At 36.9% G+C, this 13,458-nt stretch overlaps 1 protein-coding gene across 8 annotated transcripts in view; it reads right to left on the bottom strand.

Annotated features, from left to right (window-relative positions):
• Positions 1 to 8,780: 8,780 nt before the first annotated feature.
• Positions 8,781 to 13,458, bottom strand: part of YWHAE (tyrosine 3-monooxygenase/tryptophan 5-monooxygenase activation protein epsilon) — a 55,124-nt gene continuing 50,446 nt past the window's right edge. For 4 of the 8 annotated variants that reach the window (XM_072779121.1, XM_072779120.1, XM_072779123.1 and 1 more), the window contains 2 exons: positions 11,393 to 11,439; positions 8,781 to 9,766 (listed from right to left, as the gene is read on the bottom strand). In XM_072779121.1, the coding sequence (XP_072635222.1) occupies positions 11,432 to 11,439 (8 nt within the window). In that variant the 3' untranslated portion in view covers positions 8,781 to 9,766; positions 11,393 to 11,431. The remainder of the gene's footprint in view (positions 9,767 to 11,392; positions 11,440 to 13,458) is intronic. The other 4 variants (XM_072779118.1, XM_072779122.1, XM_072779117.1 and 1 more) reach the window with 1 other exon arrangement.

Genomic DNA, 13,458 nt, shown 5'->3' with positions numbered 1-13,458 from the left:
TTTCCAGGAACAATACAAGAATGTCTATACCACTTCCATTCAGCATTGTAGTGTAGGTTTCAGTAAGTGCAATCAGGCAAAATAAAAAGTCTCTAGATTGGAGGAAAAAATAATTGAAAACTCTATGTTCACAGACAATATGATTGTCTATGAAGAAAATCTGGTAAGATCTACAAAAAAACAACAAACCTACAGAATGAGTTTAGCAAGGTTACAGGATATAATATCAACATAAAAATATCAAATTTTATTTCTATATACTAGCAATGAACTATAAAAATTGAATTTTAAAAAGCAGGCACTTACAAAAACATCAAAAATTATAGCGACAAATCTGACAAAAGACCTGTACACTGAATAGTTCAAAATATTGCTGAAATTGAAGAATGCCTAAACTACTGGATATACAACCTTGTTCATGGATCAAAAGATGCAATATTATTATTAAAGGACATTTCACCAAAGATATACAGATGGCAAATAAGCACATAAAAAGATGCTCAACTTCATTAGTCATTAGAAAAATATAAATAGAAAACACAATGAGTGGCAACTGGGTGGCTCAGTTGGTTAATCTCAGCTCAGGTCTCCATCTTAGTTCAAGCCCCATGCTGGGCTCCATGCTGGGTGTGGAGACAACTTAAAAGAAAAAAAAAAGAGAAAAAAATCCATAATGAGATGCAACTCTACACTCTTAAGAATGGAGAAATTAAGGGGACGCCTGGGTGGTTCAGTGGTTGAATGTCTGCCTTTGGTCCAGGGCATGATCCTGGGATGGAGCCCCACATCAGGCTCCTTGCAGGGAACCTGCTTCCCCTAGGCCTATGTCTCTGCCTCTGTCTCTTGCTGTGTCGCTCATGAATAAATAAAATTCTTTAAAAAAAAAAAAAAAAAAGAATGGAGAAATTAAGACTGACCATACCTAGTGCTGGAGAAAATGTGGAAAAATAACTTTCAGACACTGCTGGTGGAAATACAAAATGGTACAATCAATTAGAAGAACAGTTTGACAGTTTTTTTTTAAAAGCTAAATATATACCTATCATTCTATCCAACCCTTCCACTTCTAGTTATCCACAAAAAAAAGGGAAATATATGCCCACATAAAGACTTGTAACACAAACATTCACAGCAGCTTTATTTGTAACAGACAAAAACCGGAAACAACCAAATTGTCCATCAATAGGTAAATAAACAAACTGTGGTATATCTTAACAATGGAATACTTCTCAGCAATAAAAAGGAATGAACTGACACATGCAACATGGATGAATCTCAAAACAATTACACTTAGTGAAAGAAACTAGACACTCCTAAAAACAAAAAAGTACATACTATAGGATTCCATTTATATAAAATTCTAAAGAACACAAACTAATATAACAGAAAGCGGATTTAGTGCTTGATCGAGAATGGAGAGGAATTACAAAATACAGCTCGTGAGGGTGAAGGCTATATTGACTATCTTGATTATGATGATGGTTTTATAGGTATATACACAAGCCAAAACTTATGAAACTGTATTGTTTAATACATGCACTTTATATGTCAATTATACCTCAATAAAGCTGGAATTTTTTACTTTAAAAAAACTGTATCTTTCAGAAATTTTCTAAAGATTGGCAAGTACACATACAGAATATTTTTCCTGTTTTACATGCAAGATTATGTATCTTTTCTTAGTTAACATATGCAGAAGTCTACATTTCTATAGTAGCAGAAATGTTTTTTATCTCATTTTTTAAAAATAGTGTACATAACAAGGATGTACCATGACTGATGGGCATTTTAGGTTATTTCTAATTTGCTATTATAATGCTGAAATGAGCATATTCTGCATATATTTGTGAGCATATATACACACTAAAGGATACATGTTTTTTATTTTTTTTTAAGATTATATTTATTTATTCATGAGAAACACACAGAGAGGCAGAGACACAGGCAGAGGGAGAAGAAGACTCCATGCAGGGAGCACGACATGGGACTTGATCCCGGAACCGCAGGATCACACCCTGAGCTTCAGCTCAACCGCTGAGCCACCCAGGCGCCCCAGAATACATGTGTTTAAAACTTTCATTTATGCTGTCTAAAAAAGCCTGTCTCAGGGTACCTAGCGACTCTTGATCTCAGGGTTTTAAGTTGGAGCCCTATGTTGAGTGTAGAGATTACTTAAAATCTTAAAAGAAAAAAACTTGTCTCAGAATCTACATCAAACTGTTGGGATTAATAATTTAACAAGGTCATGGAATACAAGATAATATACAGTACTCAAAATTAAATAGCAATGATATGAAAATGAAAAAACTTAAATGCTATTTAAAATAACATCAAAGGGATCCCTGGGTGGCGCAGCGGTTTGGCGCCTGCCTTTGGCCCAGGGCGCGATCCTGGAGACCCGGGATCGAATCCCACATCGGGCTCCCGGTGCATGGAGCCTGCTTCTCCCTCTGCCTGTGTCTCTGCCTCTCTCTCTCTCTCTGTGACTATCATAAATAAATAAAAAATAAAAATAAAATAAAATAAAATAAAATAACATCAAAAATTAAAAACCTAGGAATAAGGCCAACAAAAGGTATCAGACCTCTACAAAGAAAACCACATTATTGAAGAAAAATTGATCTAAAGAATGGAGGAATACACTATGTCCATAGTTCAAAAGACATAATTGTGTAAAGATATTACTTCTCCCCAGATTTGATAAAATGCTTATCAAAATCCCAGCAGGTTTTGTTGCTGCTGTTCCTAATATTGAAATGGATAAGCCAATTCTAAAAAATATATGGAAATGCAAAGAGCCAAGAATAACCAATACTATCTTGAACAAAAAGAGGGACGCCTGGGTGGCTCAGTGCCTGAGCGTCTGCCTTCAGCTCAGGTCGTGATCCGGGGTGTCTGGGACTGAGTCCCATGTTGGGCTCCTCACAGGGAGCCTGCTTCTCCCTCTGCCTGTGTCTCTGCCTCTCTCTCTGTGTCTCTCATGTATACATAAAATCTCTAAAAACAAAAACAAAAACAAAAAACAAAAAGCTACAGGACTCACATTACCAGATATTGAAAATAGAATTGCAGTGGCACCAAGACAAATAGACCAATCAAACAATATGTGGTGCTGGCTCTTTTGAATATCTGTACAGGAAAGTGTTAGTTTTAACATCTCCCTACTACCATATACAAAACAAATTCTAGATGATTCTAGATCTAAGTATGATAGGTCAAACAATGCTTCCAGAAAAATAACATGAAAGATAATGATATGCAAACATTTCTTAAATAAAACATGTAAAACACTTACCTTAAAGGAAAATATGGATAAATTAGACTACACTAAAATTAAGATGTTTGTCAAAAGACATGGATATAATGAAAAAGCAGGGCACAGAATATAGAAGATAATTGCAGTTAACAACTCCAAAAACATACTCTATTCCTAATATATAAAGATTTCCTACAAATCAATAAGCAAATGACAACAAACAGGCAAAAGTGGGCATTTAAAAAAAGAGGACATTCAAATGTCCAGTAAACATATTTTAGTGCTCAGTCTCATTAGTCATCAAGAAAATGCCAATTAAATCCAGAATTAGATTCCACAACATACCCACCGGAAGACTACGACTAAAAACAGTGACCATACCAAGTACCAGTGAGGATGTGGAGCAACTAAGATTCTCCTACATTGCTGGCAAGACTATAAAACAGGACAACTACTTTGGAAAACGGTTTTGTAATTATCTATGAAAGCTGAACATATGTATCCCCCACTACCCAGTAATTCCATTCTCAGGTATATATGCCAAAAGAGATGTACAAGAATGTCCATAATATTACTGGTAACATCCTAAAATTTAAAATAATTCTAATTGATAGACTAGATAGTTGTATATTAATACAACAGAATACTATATAGCCATGAAAACACATGGAATGATCTCACATAATACTGAGGGGTAAAAATTCTGTATGATTCCTTGTATATCAAGATCAAAAACGGGCGAAACTAACTGAAGGCAATAATCAAATTGGCTTCAGTTGGAGTTAGGGAGTAATTACATGACTGAGAAGGGGTCATGAAGGAGTCTTCTAGGATGCTGGTCTTGTTCTATTTCTTGATGTGACTGAGGGTTAAACAGTGTATTCTCTTTGTGGAAGTTCATTAAGCTGTATGTTTTTTATGTATTTTCTTTTTACTTGAACATAAAACTTAAAGAATGCCAACAGTATATGACAATGTTTCTCTACATCTTCACAATCTAATCTTTGCCAATTACAATTAGAGTATTTACCTAGGCAAAATTAGCATCTCTTAAATGTTCTGGCTCACATCTTAATGAGGAACAAAGCTTAGTGGGGGGGGAAATGCTCTTCAATTTCTTCTGAGAATTCCATCAAAAACAAATTCTAAGGGGACTCAGCAGTTTATTGTGGCCTGTTATCATGGCTACAAATATGTTATTAATGGGAAAGCGTTAGATGCTGTAATAAGCCCCATCCCAAATGTACAAGCACCAGAATTTTAAATGCGAAAAGACAGGATTGGGGAGGGGGGGGCGGGGGAAGACCAGAAACAAGCAATATAGGATGGAAGCCTGAATGCCAGGAGTTTCAGCACAATTGGAAGAATGGTCAGTGGTAGCTTTAAAAGAAAGTAGGAAAAAAAAAAAAAAAAGGAAGGAAGGAAGGAAGGAAGGAAGGGAGGGAGGGAAGGAAAGAGAGGAAAGAAAGAAGAAAAGAAGAAAGAAAAAAGAGAAAAAAGGAAAGGAAAAAGAAAAAGGAAAAGAAAAAAAGGAAAAGGAAAAGGAAAAGGAAAAGGAAAAGGAAAAGGAAAAGGAAAAGGAAAAGGAAAAGGAAAAGGAAGCAAGCCCGGGACACTTGGGTTGGCTCAGCGGTTGAGTTTCTGCCTTTGGCTCAGGACAAGATCCCAGTCTGGGGATCGAGTCCAGCATTGGGCTCCTAGTGAGGAGTATGCTTCTCTCTCTGCCTGTGTCTCTGCCTCTCTCTATGTGTCTCTCATGAATAAATAAAATCTTAAAAAAAAAAAAAAAGAGAGAGAGAGAGAGAAGTAGCCCCCGGACAGGAATTTATACCGCCTGGGTTGTGTAAGTACATTCTTCAATTATGAAAGAAGTAAATGTCCAAAAAGCAAGGCACTTCAAAAAAATTTTTTTTCAGCCCTCCTTACACATAGCAGGCCTGTACATACAACCTGACAAAGTGAACCAATCCTACAAGAGTGCCTACCTCAAAGTAGTAACAGCACAGGGCCCATTTCTTAATATGTATATTACAGCTTTTGAAAAGGAGTCTATCAATTGTAAAAAAGGTGATCTCAGAAATGTTAAAATAAATTTTTAAATGATCACCTTAGATAAAATATTGCAATGAAACCTTAAGAGTTTTGATAAAGAGCAAAAAGGTAGAATGGCTTAATGGTTAAGAACATGGGCTCTGGGCAGCCCTGGTGGCACAGCGGTTTAGTGACACCTGCAGCCCGGGGTGTGATCCTGGAGACCCGGGATCAAGTCCCACATCGGGCTCCCTGCATGGGGCCTGCTTCTCCCTCTGCCTGTGTCTCTGCCTCTCTCTCTCTTGCTCTGAGTCTCATGAATAAAAAATTTAAAAATCTTAAAAAAAAAAACCATGGGCTCTGTAGTCATACAAACATGAATCCTGTTTCTTTTTTTTTTTTTTTTCATTTATTTATGATAGTCACAGAGAGAGAGAGAGGCAGAGACACAGGCAGAGGGAGAAGCAGGCTCCATGCACCGGGAGCCCGACGTGGGACTCGATCCCGGGTCTCCAGGATTGCGCCCTGGGCCAAAGGCAGGCGCTAAACCGCTGTGCCACCCAGGGATCCCTGAATCCTGGTTCAATATAACTAGCTGTGTGGCCTTGGGCAACTTCTCCCTATCCAATTTCCAAAATGCAGGTGACCAACATAACATACTATTGAGTATATACATTACGGACACTGCTTAATAATGAGCACAGTGAGGGAAGACTGGGTGGCTCAGCAGTTGGGCGTCTGCCTCGGCTCAGGGTGTGATCCCGGGTGATCCCAGGATCCAGGGTGAGGTCCCTTATCAGGTTCCCAGCGGGGAGCCTGCTTCTCCGTCTCTGCCTCTCATGAATAAATAAATGAATCTTTAAAAAAATGAGCACAGTGATGGGGCACCTAGTGGGCTCAGTCAGTTAAGTGTGACTATGGCTCAGGTCATGGTCTCAGGGTCCTGTAGGCAATCTGCTTGTCCCTCTCCCTCTGCCCTTTCCCCCCATATTCATGCTCTCAAAATGAGAATCTTTAAAAATAAAAACTTTAAAAATTAGCACAATGCCTGGTACACAGCCAATACTGAATTTAGCTAAATATTAGTTATTGTATCATAAAACAAGATAGGGCTTGATTTTGCTTAGTTGATTAGATCCAGAATCACTTCCTCTAAAAGCTCACAAATTCCTTTTAATGACCCATCTTAGAATTTCCCCAGGGACCCCTATTAACTATTACTTGTTATCATTTTTTTTTTTAGGATTTTATCTATTTATTCATGAGACACCCAGAGAGAGTTAGAGACACAGGCAGAGGGAGAAGGTGGCTCCATGCAGGGAGCCTGATATGGGACTCAATGAGGGACTGGGATCACACCAAACTGAAGGCAGACGTTTAACCCCTAAGAAACCCACCATCCCTGTTAAAATTTTCAAAACCTTTCAGAAGCAATATTCATCTTTAAAAAGCCATCTCATCATGCTCACTCTCCTACTGTCCCTAGGATCAAGAGCAAGCAGCTGATTTGGGAATTCACTAAACTCTAAAGCGGCATTTGTCTGAAACAGAAGCCAAGTTAGATGTTTACATTTATTCCATCAAATTCCCTTTACAAAGATCTAACTTAAAGTTCATGCTCATCTTCCTTAAAGAAGCAAAACGTAACTTTGGAGATTTGTTTTGGCCACTTGTTCCAGAACCCAAGCATGGAAAGAGACACATTTATTGGTGTTTCCAACATTTAAAAAAACTTCTGGGGGTTTGAAACTTTTTTCAAAGCAAAACACTAAGAATTATAACTGAAACATAAATTGCAAATTGTAATGGTAACGTGAGTTTCTATTGAAACCAAATGATCCTCAGAGCGCTAAACACAGCTGAAACTCTACCTTTTCAGACCACAGACAGAAGGAGGGACACTGTCCTTACAGAGCCATTATCTTTCCGCAGTCTTCCCTGGTTGCCTGTCTTCCAACTTTTTATAAGTAACTGAAGACCTGTACCAATCATCACAATCCTTCCCAAGTGCCTTCAGTGGTTTGAGTGGCAAGTTTTCTCTCCATACCAAGATTGCCATAGTCTTGAGAATGCTTGTGGCATCCTGAGTTTGTTGAATATATAGAAGTCCATCCACAATGCCAACTAGAGAACCCTTTCACTAAACGTGTTCACATAACAATGGAACTTGACCGAAATCACCTCCACAAGCCAGACTATTGGGTAAAAACAATGCCTATGCATTCGACTCTTGAAGTCCACACATTTGTGCCACTGTTTTACCATGGGAGCAGACTGTACTACCCTGAGTCCCATTATCTTTAAAAGTCTGTGACAGAATTAAAAATCCCTTCAGGTTTGCACCTTGATGCAGTAGGCATTTTGGCCACTTTACTGCTGGAAGAGAACAAATCAACCTGAAAATCTCTTGGACATAGCTCTACATCTAAATATATAATAGAAGAGGAATACCCAAAAACCTTGCTTATTCTAATTATGGGCATACAACATATATTTTAATAAGATAAAAACTACTAGAACACATCACTATTGTCAATTTCCTAAGACTTCACTACTGAGAATTAAGCCAGGGTATTACTTTTGGTGTCAACATCTTGACAACAGCAGAGTCAAGCATGGTGATGGAGCTGATATTCTCACATTGCTGATGGGGGGGGGGGGGGCTATAAATGTGGAACAACCTCTATGGAGGGAAATGGGCAGTATTTATCAGTTGAGAAGTTATGTTCTCTGACACAGGAAATCTAGAAATGTATCACACAAATACACATGCAAATATTTAAGTGGAGACCGTTATAATGCAGCACCATTTACAACAGGAAGGCTGAAAACAATCTGAAATGTTCAAAGGAGTCAACTGGTTTAAAATAAAAATCAGGAGTATACCCATGTTACACACTCAAATTAGATCTTAATGCCTGATACAGAATGGTCTATAACACCTATATACACTGATGTATAGATTATTTCTAGAAGAAAATAGTTAACAATGAGTCTGTCTAGTAAGGAGGGTGGCTACACGATTCTACCACGTGTACATGTACTACTGAAAATGAATGTAATTATTCTTTTCTGCTCTTGCCCCTGACCTTTGGAGGTGGTAATGGGTAATTTTACTTTAGTCTAAGGAGGACTGTTCTGAAACATTCAGCCTTATTTGGTTGTACAACCCAAAATTCCATGCTAGAAAATGACCCATAATTGTACCTTAAGTATGAATTTGTACTTTAATGATTAAAAAATAAGTACCATTTTGCTACCTGGTTGAGAAAAGATAGTAATGAATTGACTTGGTGTTCTTATTCAGTGTTCTTCAACAACCAGGTTATAAGTTTTTTCTAAAACTTTTTTCTAAAAATATGTATCATCTTTGGGAAACCAAGTGATTTGTAGAAGAAAGAGGGGGATCTTTCCACATTCAGGCAAACAATACTGTCAACGTGTTTGGACTACAGTTTATTTTAAAAAGATAAAGGATGGAGGCGCAATAATATTTGGCATTTTTAATTTAGGTTTGTTTTATTTAAGTTTAATGTTAATTCCATGCTGTGTTTCAGTAAGAACAATACAGATTCTGTATCTGTGGCTCCAGTCAGATATCCAGTAGTACAAATTAGCTTCAAGTTACACATACTGAACAAAAGAGGTTGAGCGAGCGAAGGAGGGAAGGGGGGGCCCAAGGGGAAAGGGAAGGAGAAGAAACAAAGAACTGAACACGCATGCAGGCTTTTCCATACCACCTTCAATGCTAACCTGCTTTAGAGGGAGAGTAAAAGTAGGCAAGAATGAGCAGCCACGGATTGTTGAACTGTTACCAGCACCATGCTTTTCAGCAACATTTCCGCAACACTTTTTACAGCAAAACCATTATAACAACTCTCCAAACAATCTTTAACCACTTCAAGCTAACATCCAATTAATTTTTAACATTGGTATAAAATTCGATTTAAACAATTAGAAAAAGGAAAAATGACACCACAATGCCTCTATAGTGTGATTAACCTCTCTCTTAGATGCTTGCATCACCTAGAAGTCTAATGGCTTTAAATGTAATTTCCATTTCTAATGGTGATCTTGCCACATCTGGCAGGAGACAATACAGTAATGCTGAAAAAGCCTCTACACAGTCCTGTTAGTGTCTTAAAGAACCTAAAAGCTGGGACCAGTAAAAATCCACAGAAATTCACTCTTGCCTTTAAGAACTTTTGAAAACTGTTTAAAAAAAAAAAAAACAAAACAAACAAAAAAAAAAAAACCAAAAAACAAAAAAACAAAAAAAACAAAACAGGGCAGGAACCTAAATTCTGAGACCAAATGTAAAAGTCAGATTTGGTGGTTCTCAGTGACAATGGGGGAATTTCCAATGGGAGTGGGATGGGAAGGAATGGGGTGGTCAGAGATGGTTTCTCTTGTTGGCTTTTATGTCTCACTGATTTTCATCTTCCACATCCTGCAGCGCTTCTTTATTCTGCTCTTCACCTGCAAAGAAGAATGAGTTAATTATTTCATACTAAATTAGACTGTTGTAGTAACAACAACAAAAAACTATCATTCCAAGCAAAGACTCCTTATATTTGCTACAATTGGTATTAAACAAGGACAGCCAAAGGACTTCTACCATCCTTGACACCTGAAATGCCTAAGCCAAGAGGTGCTGCTGGATCAAGGTCCTGAATGGTCAATAGTCAGGATGAAAAAAAACTGATGCACAGTGAAACTATTTTTATGCTAAATAAGCTCTTAAAAGTAGACAGCCAAGGTAACCATATTATTAAATGATTTTCAAGCTTTTATGTATTTCTTGGGTCAAAATACTCTTTCTCAATAACCTCACCCCTTCAAAAACCAAGGGTACTTTATAGTTTTTTTGTAAAATCTACCCATAAGCTCCATGTGAAATACTTTAGTAAAGAGAACTGAGCAGAAAAATGCTCCAAAGAAGTTCTATAGTTTTAGAGGGAGGGTTCTGCTTTTCAAAGTGATTTCAGTTTTATATCATTTTAGATCTTGGCCAGTCACACTAAACCATAAACCAAATTTCTTACTCCAGGGTGAAACAGCATGCTCAAAGTAAACCAGACCGCTGAGGTTATTAAAGAAGGGCATTTGGACCAGTTCTCTCATGCCATTTTTCTTTCCCTTACAACATGGTGATTGGCCTGAGGAGTTTCAACTGCACTGTGACATGCAACAGAAAGCCAGCCTATTCACTGGAGAATCATCTACCTATTAATAAGCATTAAAATAAGTCAGCCATAATAAAGCATGCAGGCTTTTGCTAAAAAATAATGGAACAGGTAAAAGTTACATTCTTTTGTGCTTTAATAAACCGCTACAATTCCTATGTAATTACTAGTGTGAATCAAAGTGAATACCAATTAACTAATCCAACAACAGTTCAGACAATCCATCCATTCATATTGCTTGTTAAATTACTTAACTAGGATGGACAAATGACACTAAGACCAACTGCCTACCAATGTAAAATATTTAACCTAAGGAGTGCTTTTTCAATAGTCTGAAAGATCTTGATATGATAAATGATAAACGCTGTTACAAACAAGGATTGGGTAAAGATAGTTTTAGACACTTCAAATTTTCTTCTCTGACAAAAATGTTTGACACTAATATGTGACTCTTAAGTACTTAAGGCACATAAAGATTTTTGACTCCTATATAGAAAAACACATGCAGAAAAAGACAAAAATCCATTTCCTGAGGAAAGAAATGATGCACCACCCAACCATCCCCAAAATAATGTACTCAAACTTAGGAAATGATAGGAACATTCACGCTCATTTTTAACAGCAATACACTGCCAAAATACGGTTAACAAACAACAATAGGGCACACGCTAATTCACTTAAAAGCAACCATTAGATTTGCCACAAGTTCCAAGTAACTTTGGCATAGGGTATGGTCAGATGAGTCACACCCAACCAGAAGTAGACAAGGGTAGCAGATCATAAATGTCTTAAAAGGTTTCACATCCTAGAATGTAGAACAGGCAGTTTTGTAAGCAAAAGGATGATGATATATGCAGGCATGATTAGTGAAGAACCAAAACTAAAAAGCAGAATTCGCTGTGCCATGATAATGACTTACAAAGTAGAGTTTTTAGGAAAGGAAGAGTTGGATTTTCCTTTAGGAATCTATATTGCAAGGAGAAAGGGAGGGAGAACAATCATATGAAAGCAACATTACAAGAAAAATAAACCGAGAGAGCAGGACAAAAGAAAACATCAATGATTTAGCGGAGTCAGACTTTGGCCTTTTCACTTTGTATAAAAACCTCACACAACAAAAAGTATTTGTTCATTTTACCTTTAAAAGGATGAAATAATATCCTCTTAAAAGGTATACAGAAGGGGGGAAAAGATTTCTTTGGATATGTATCTCTTAGCCCACTGTTTTCGGATTTGGGGGGAAGACGGAAACAGGCAGAGAATGCACATTTTCTTTCTATGCATTTATGTATGAAACAGTCCTCTGAACACAAGAGGACTGAAATCACTTGATGAGAAAAAGTGGTGATCTGTTTATAAAGATGTTCCAACACAGACAAAAGTGAACATATTCTGCAGTTCAAAAAAAGATAAAAACATCTCCGTAAAAGCTTGTGAATATCATCTATTTCTTCCTTTAGAAACCCTTAATTCTAGTTTTTTGACACCGTTTTTCGTAATAAAATTAAAAAGGAAAAAAACTAAATAATGTTCAAGTAAATTAACACCCTGAGGAACTGCCTATTTCATGACTGCAATTTTGCATATTCTAAGTCACAAAACCTATTTAATAAAACACATAATAAATTACTAGTACCCACAATTTTTAAATTCAGATAATTTGTTAATTTTACTAAAATGTCCGAAGACTACTTAAATTTTTAATAAACTATGTTTCATAATTTTTTTGTTTCCTAATTTCAAATACAAAGCTCTTCAATGAAAATTAGTCTGTCTCAACTAAATTTAATCAACTGTTCAACTTACAAAGTGATAAGAACTATAGCAACTGGATTTCACTAAATTTAAAACAGGATTAAAGAGAGATCTATCAGAAATGTAATGAAACATCTCTATACAAAGAACCCCTCCAACTATGAAAAGTAGTTTCAAGAGAATAACCCTATTTCATAAAATGCTTTATAACCAAGAAAAAGTGTTATCTTTGGTTCTTTGTAAAAATTGAATGGACATATAGTTACTTTAATTCCTGGTTATCAGTGATAAATAAGTAGCATTAGAAAATAAACCTTATTTCTATTTACTTTTATAATCTAGCAAAAGTTTAGTTATAAAAGTTGGCATGAAATGTCTTTAAAAAAAAAAAAGAAAGAAAGAAAGAAAGGTTTCAACCCAGGTCACCTTCTTTGTTATTTTCACCCTCAGAAAAATGTCCCCAGAGGTCACAGGGGTATATACCTTACTTATAGGTCAATACCGCTTACCAAACTCTCCACATGTTTTCCTTTAGCCCCTCAAACAGGCAGAGAGATATTAGTCTTCTCTGAGCTGAGAGTGACTGTGAAGAGTCCACAGCTGTTTGGCCATTCTTCTGAGTAATTATTATTTAGAATACAACAAAATGTCAAAGCTGGAAGGAACCTCAAGTCATTAGTTCAGAGATGGTAAATTGGTTTTGAGTCCTACAGACTGGTAGCGGTTGCCTGAAGTACTGTGTTGAAAAGTAGTATGTGGCTCCACCTGGCTTTGTTGGGTAAGTGTGCAAGTAGATCACATATGCCACACATCTCAAGCCAACCCTAGCCAAATATCTAAATATTTCATAAAGCTAGTTAGCTTTAAAGCGGAGTCACCTAATTCTCACTTTATTACCTAAAGAAGTCTAAAATCTGACTCTATCCTTCTGGAGTAAGGAAACTTACAACATACATGCCCTGAAAAACCCATTTTCAGAAGTACTTTTTAATTTTTTAAAAAGATTTTATTTATTTATTCATGAGAGACACAGAGAGGCAGGCAGAGACATAGGCAGGAGAAGCAGGCTCCTTGCAGGGAGAGTCCCGATGCAGAACTCAATCCCGGAACCTGAGACTGTGACCTGACCAAAGGCTGACGCTTGACCACTGAGCCACCCAGGCATCCCCAGAAATACTTTTAAGTACAATGCTTCCAAAGACAACATGCTGGATTCAGCATGCTGTCTTG

Source organism: Canis lupus, chromosome 16, assembly GCF_048164855.1.
Source record: "Canis lupus baileyi chromosome 16, mCanLup2.hap1, whole genome shotgun sequence".
Lineage (NCBI taxonomy): Eukaryota > Metazoa > Chordata > Mammalia > Carnivora > Canidae > Canis > Canis lupus.
The sequence above is the reverse complement of the archived record's forward strand: the minus strand, read 5'-3'. Positions and strand labels throughout refer to the sequence as shown.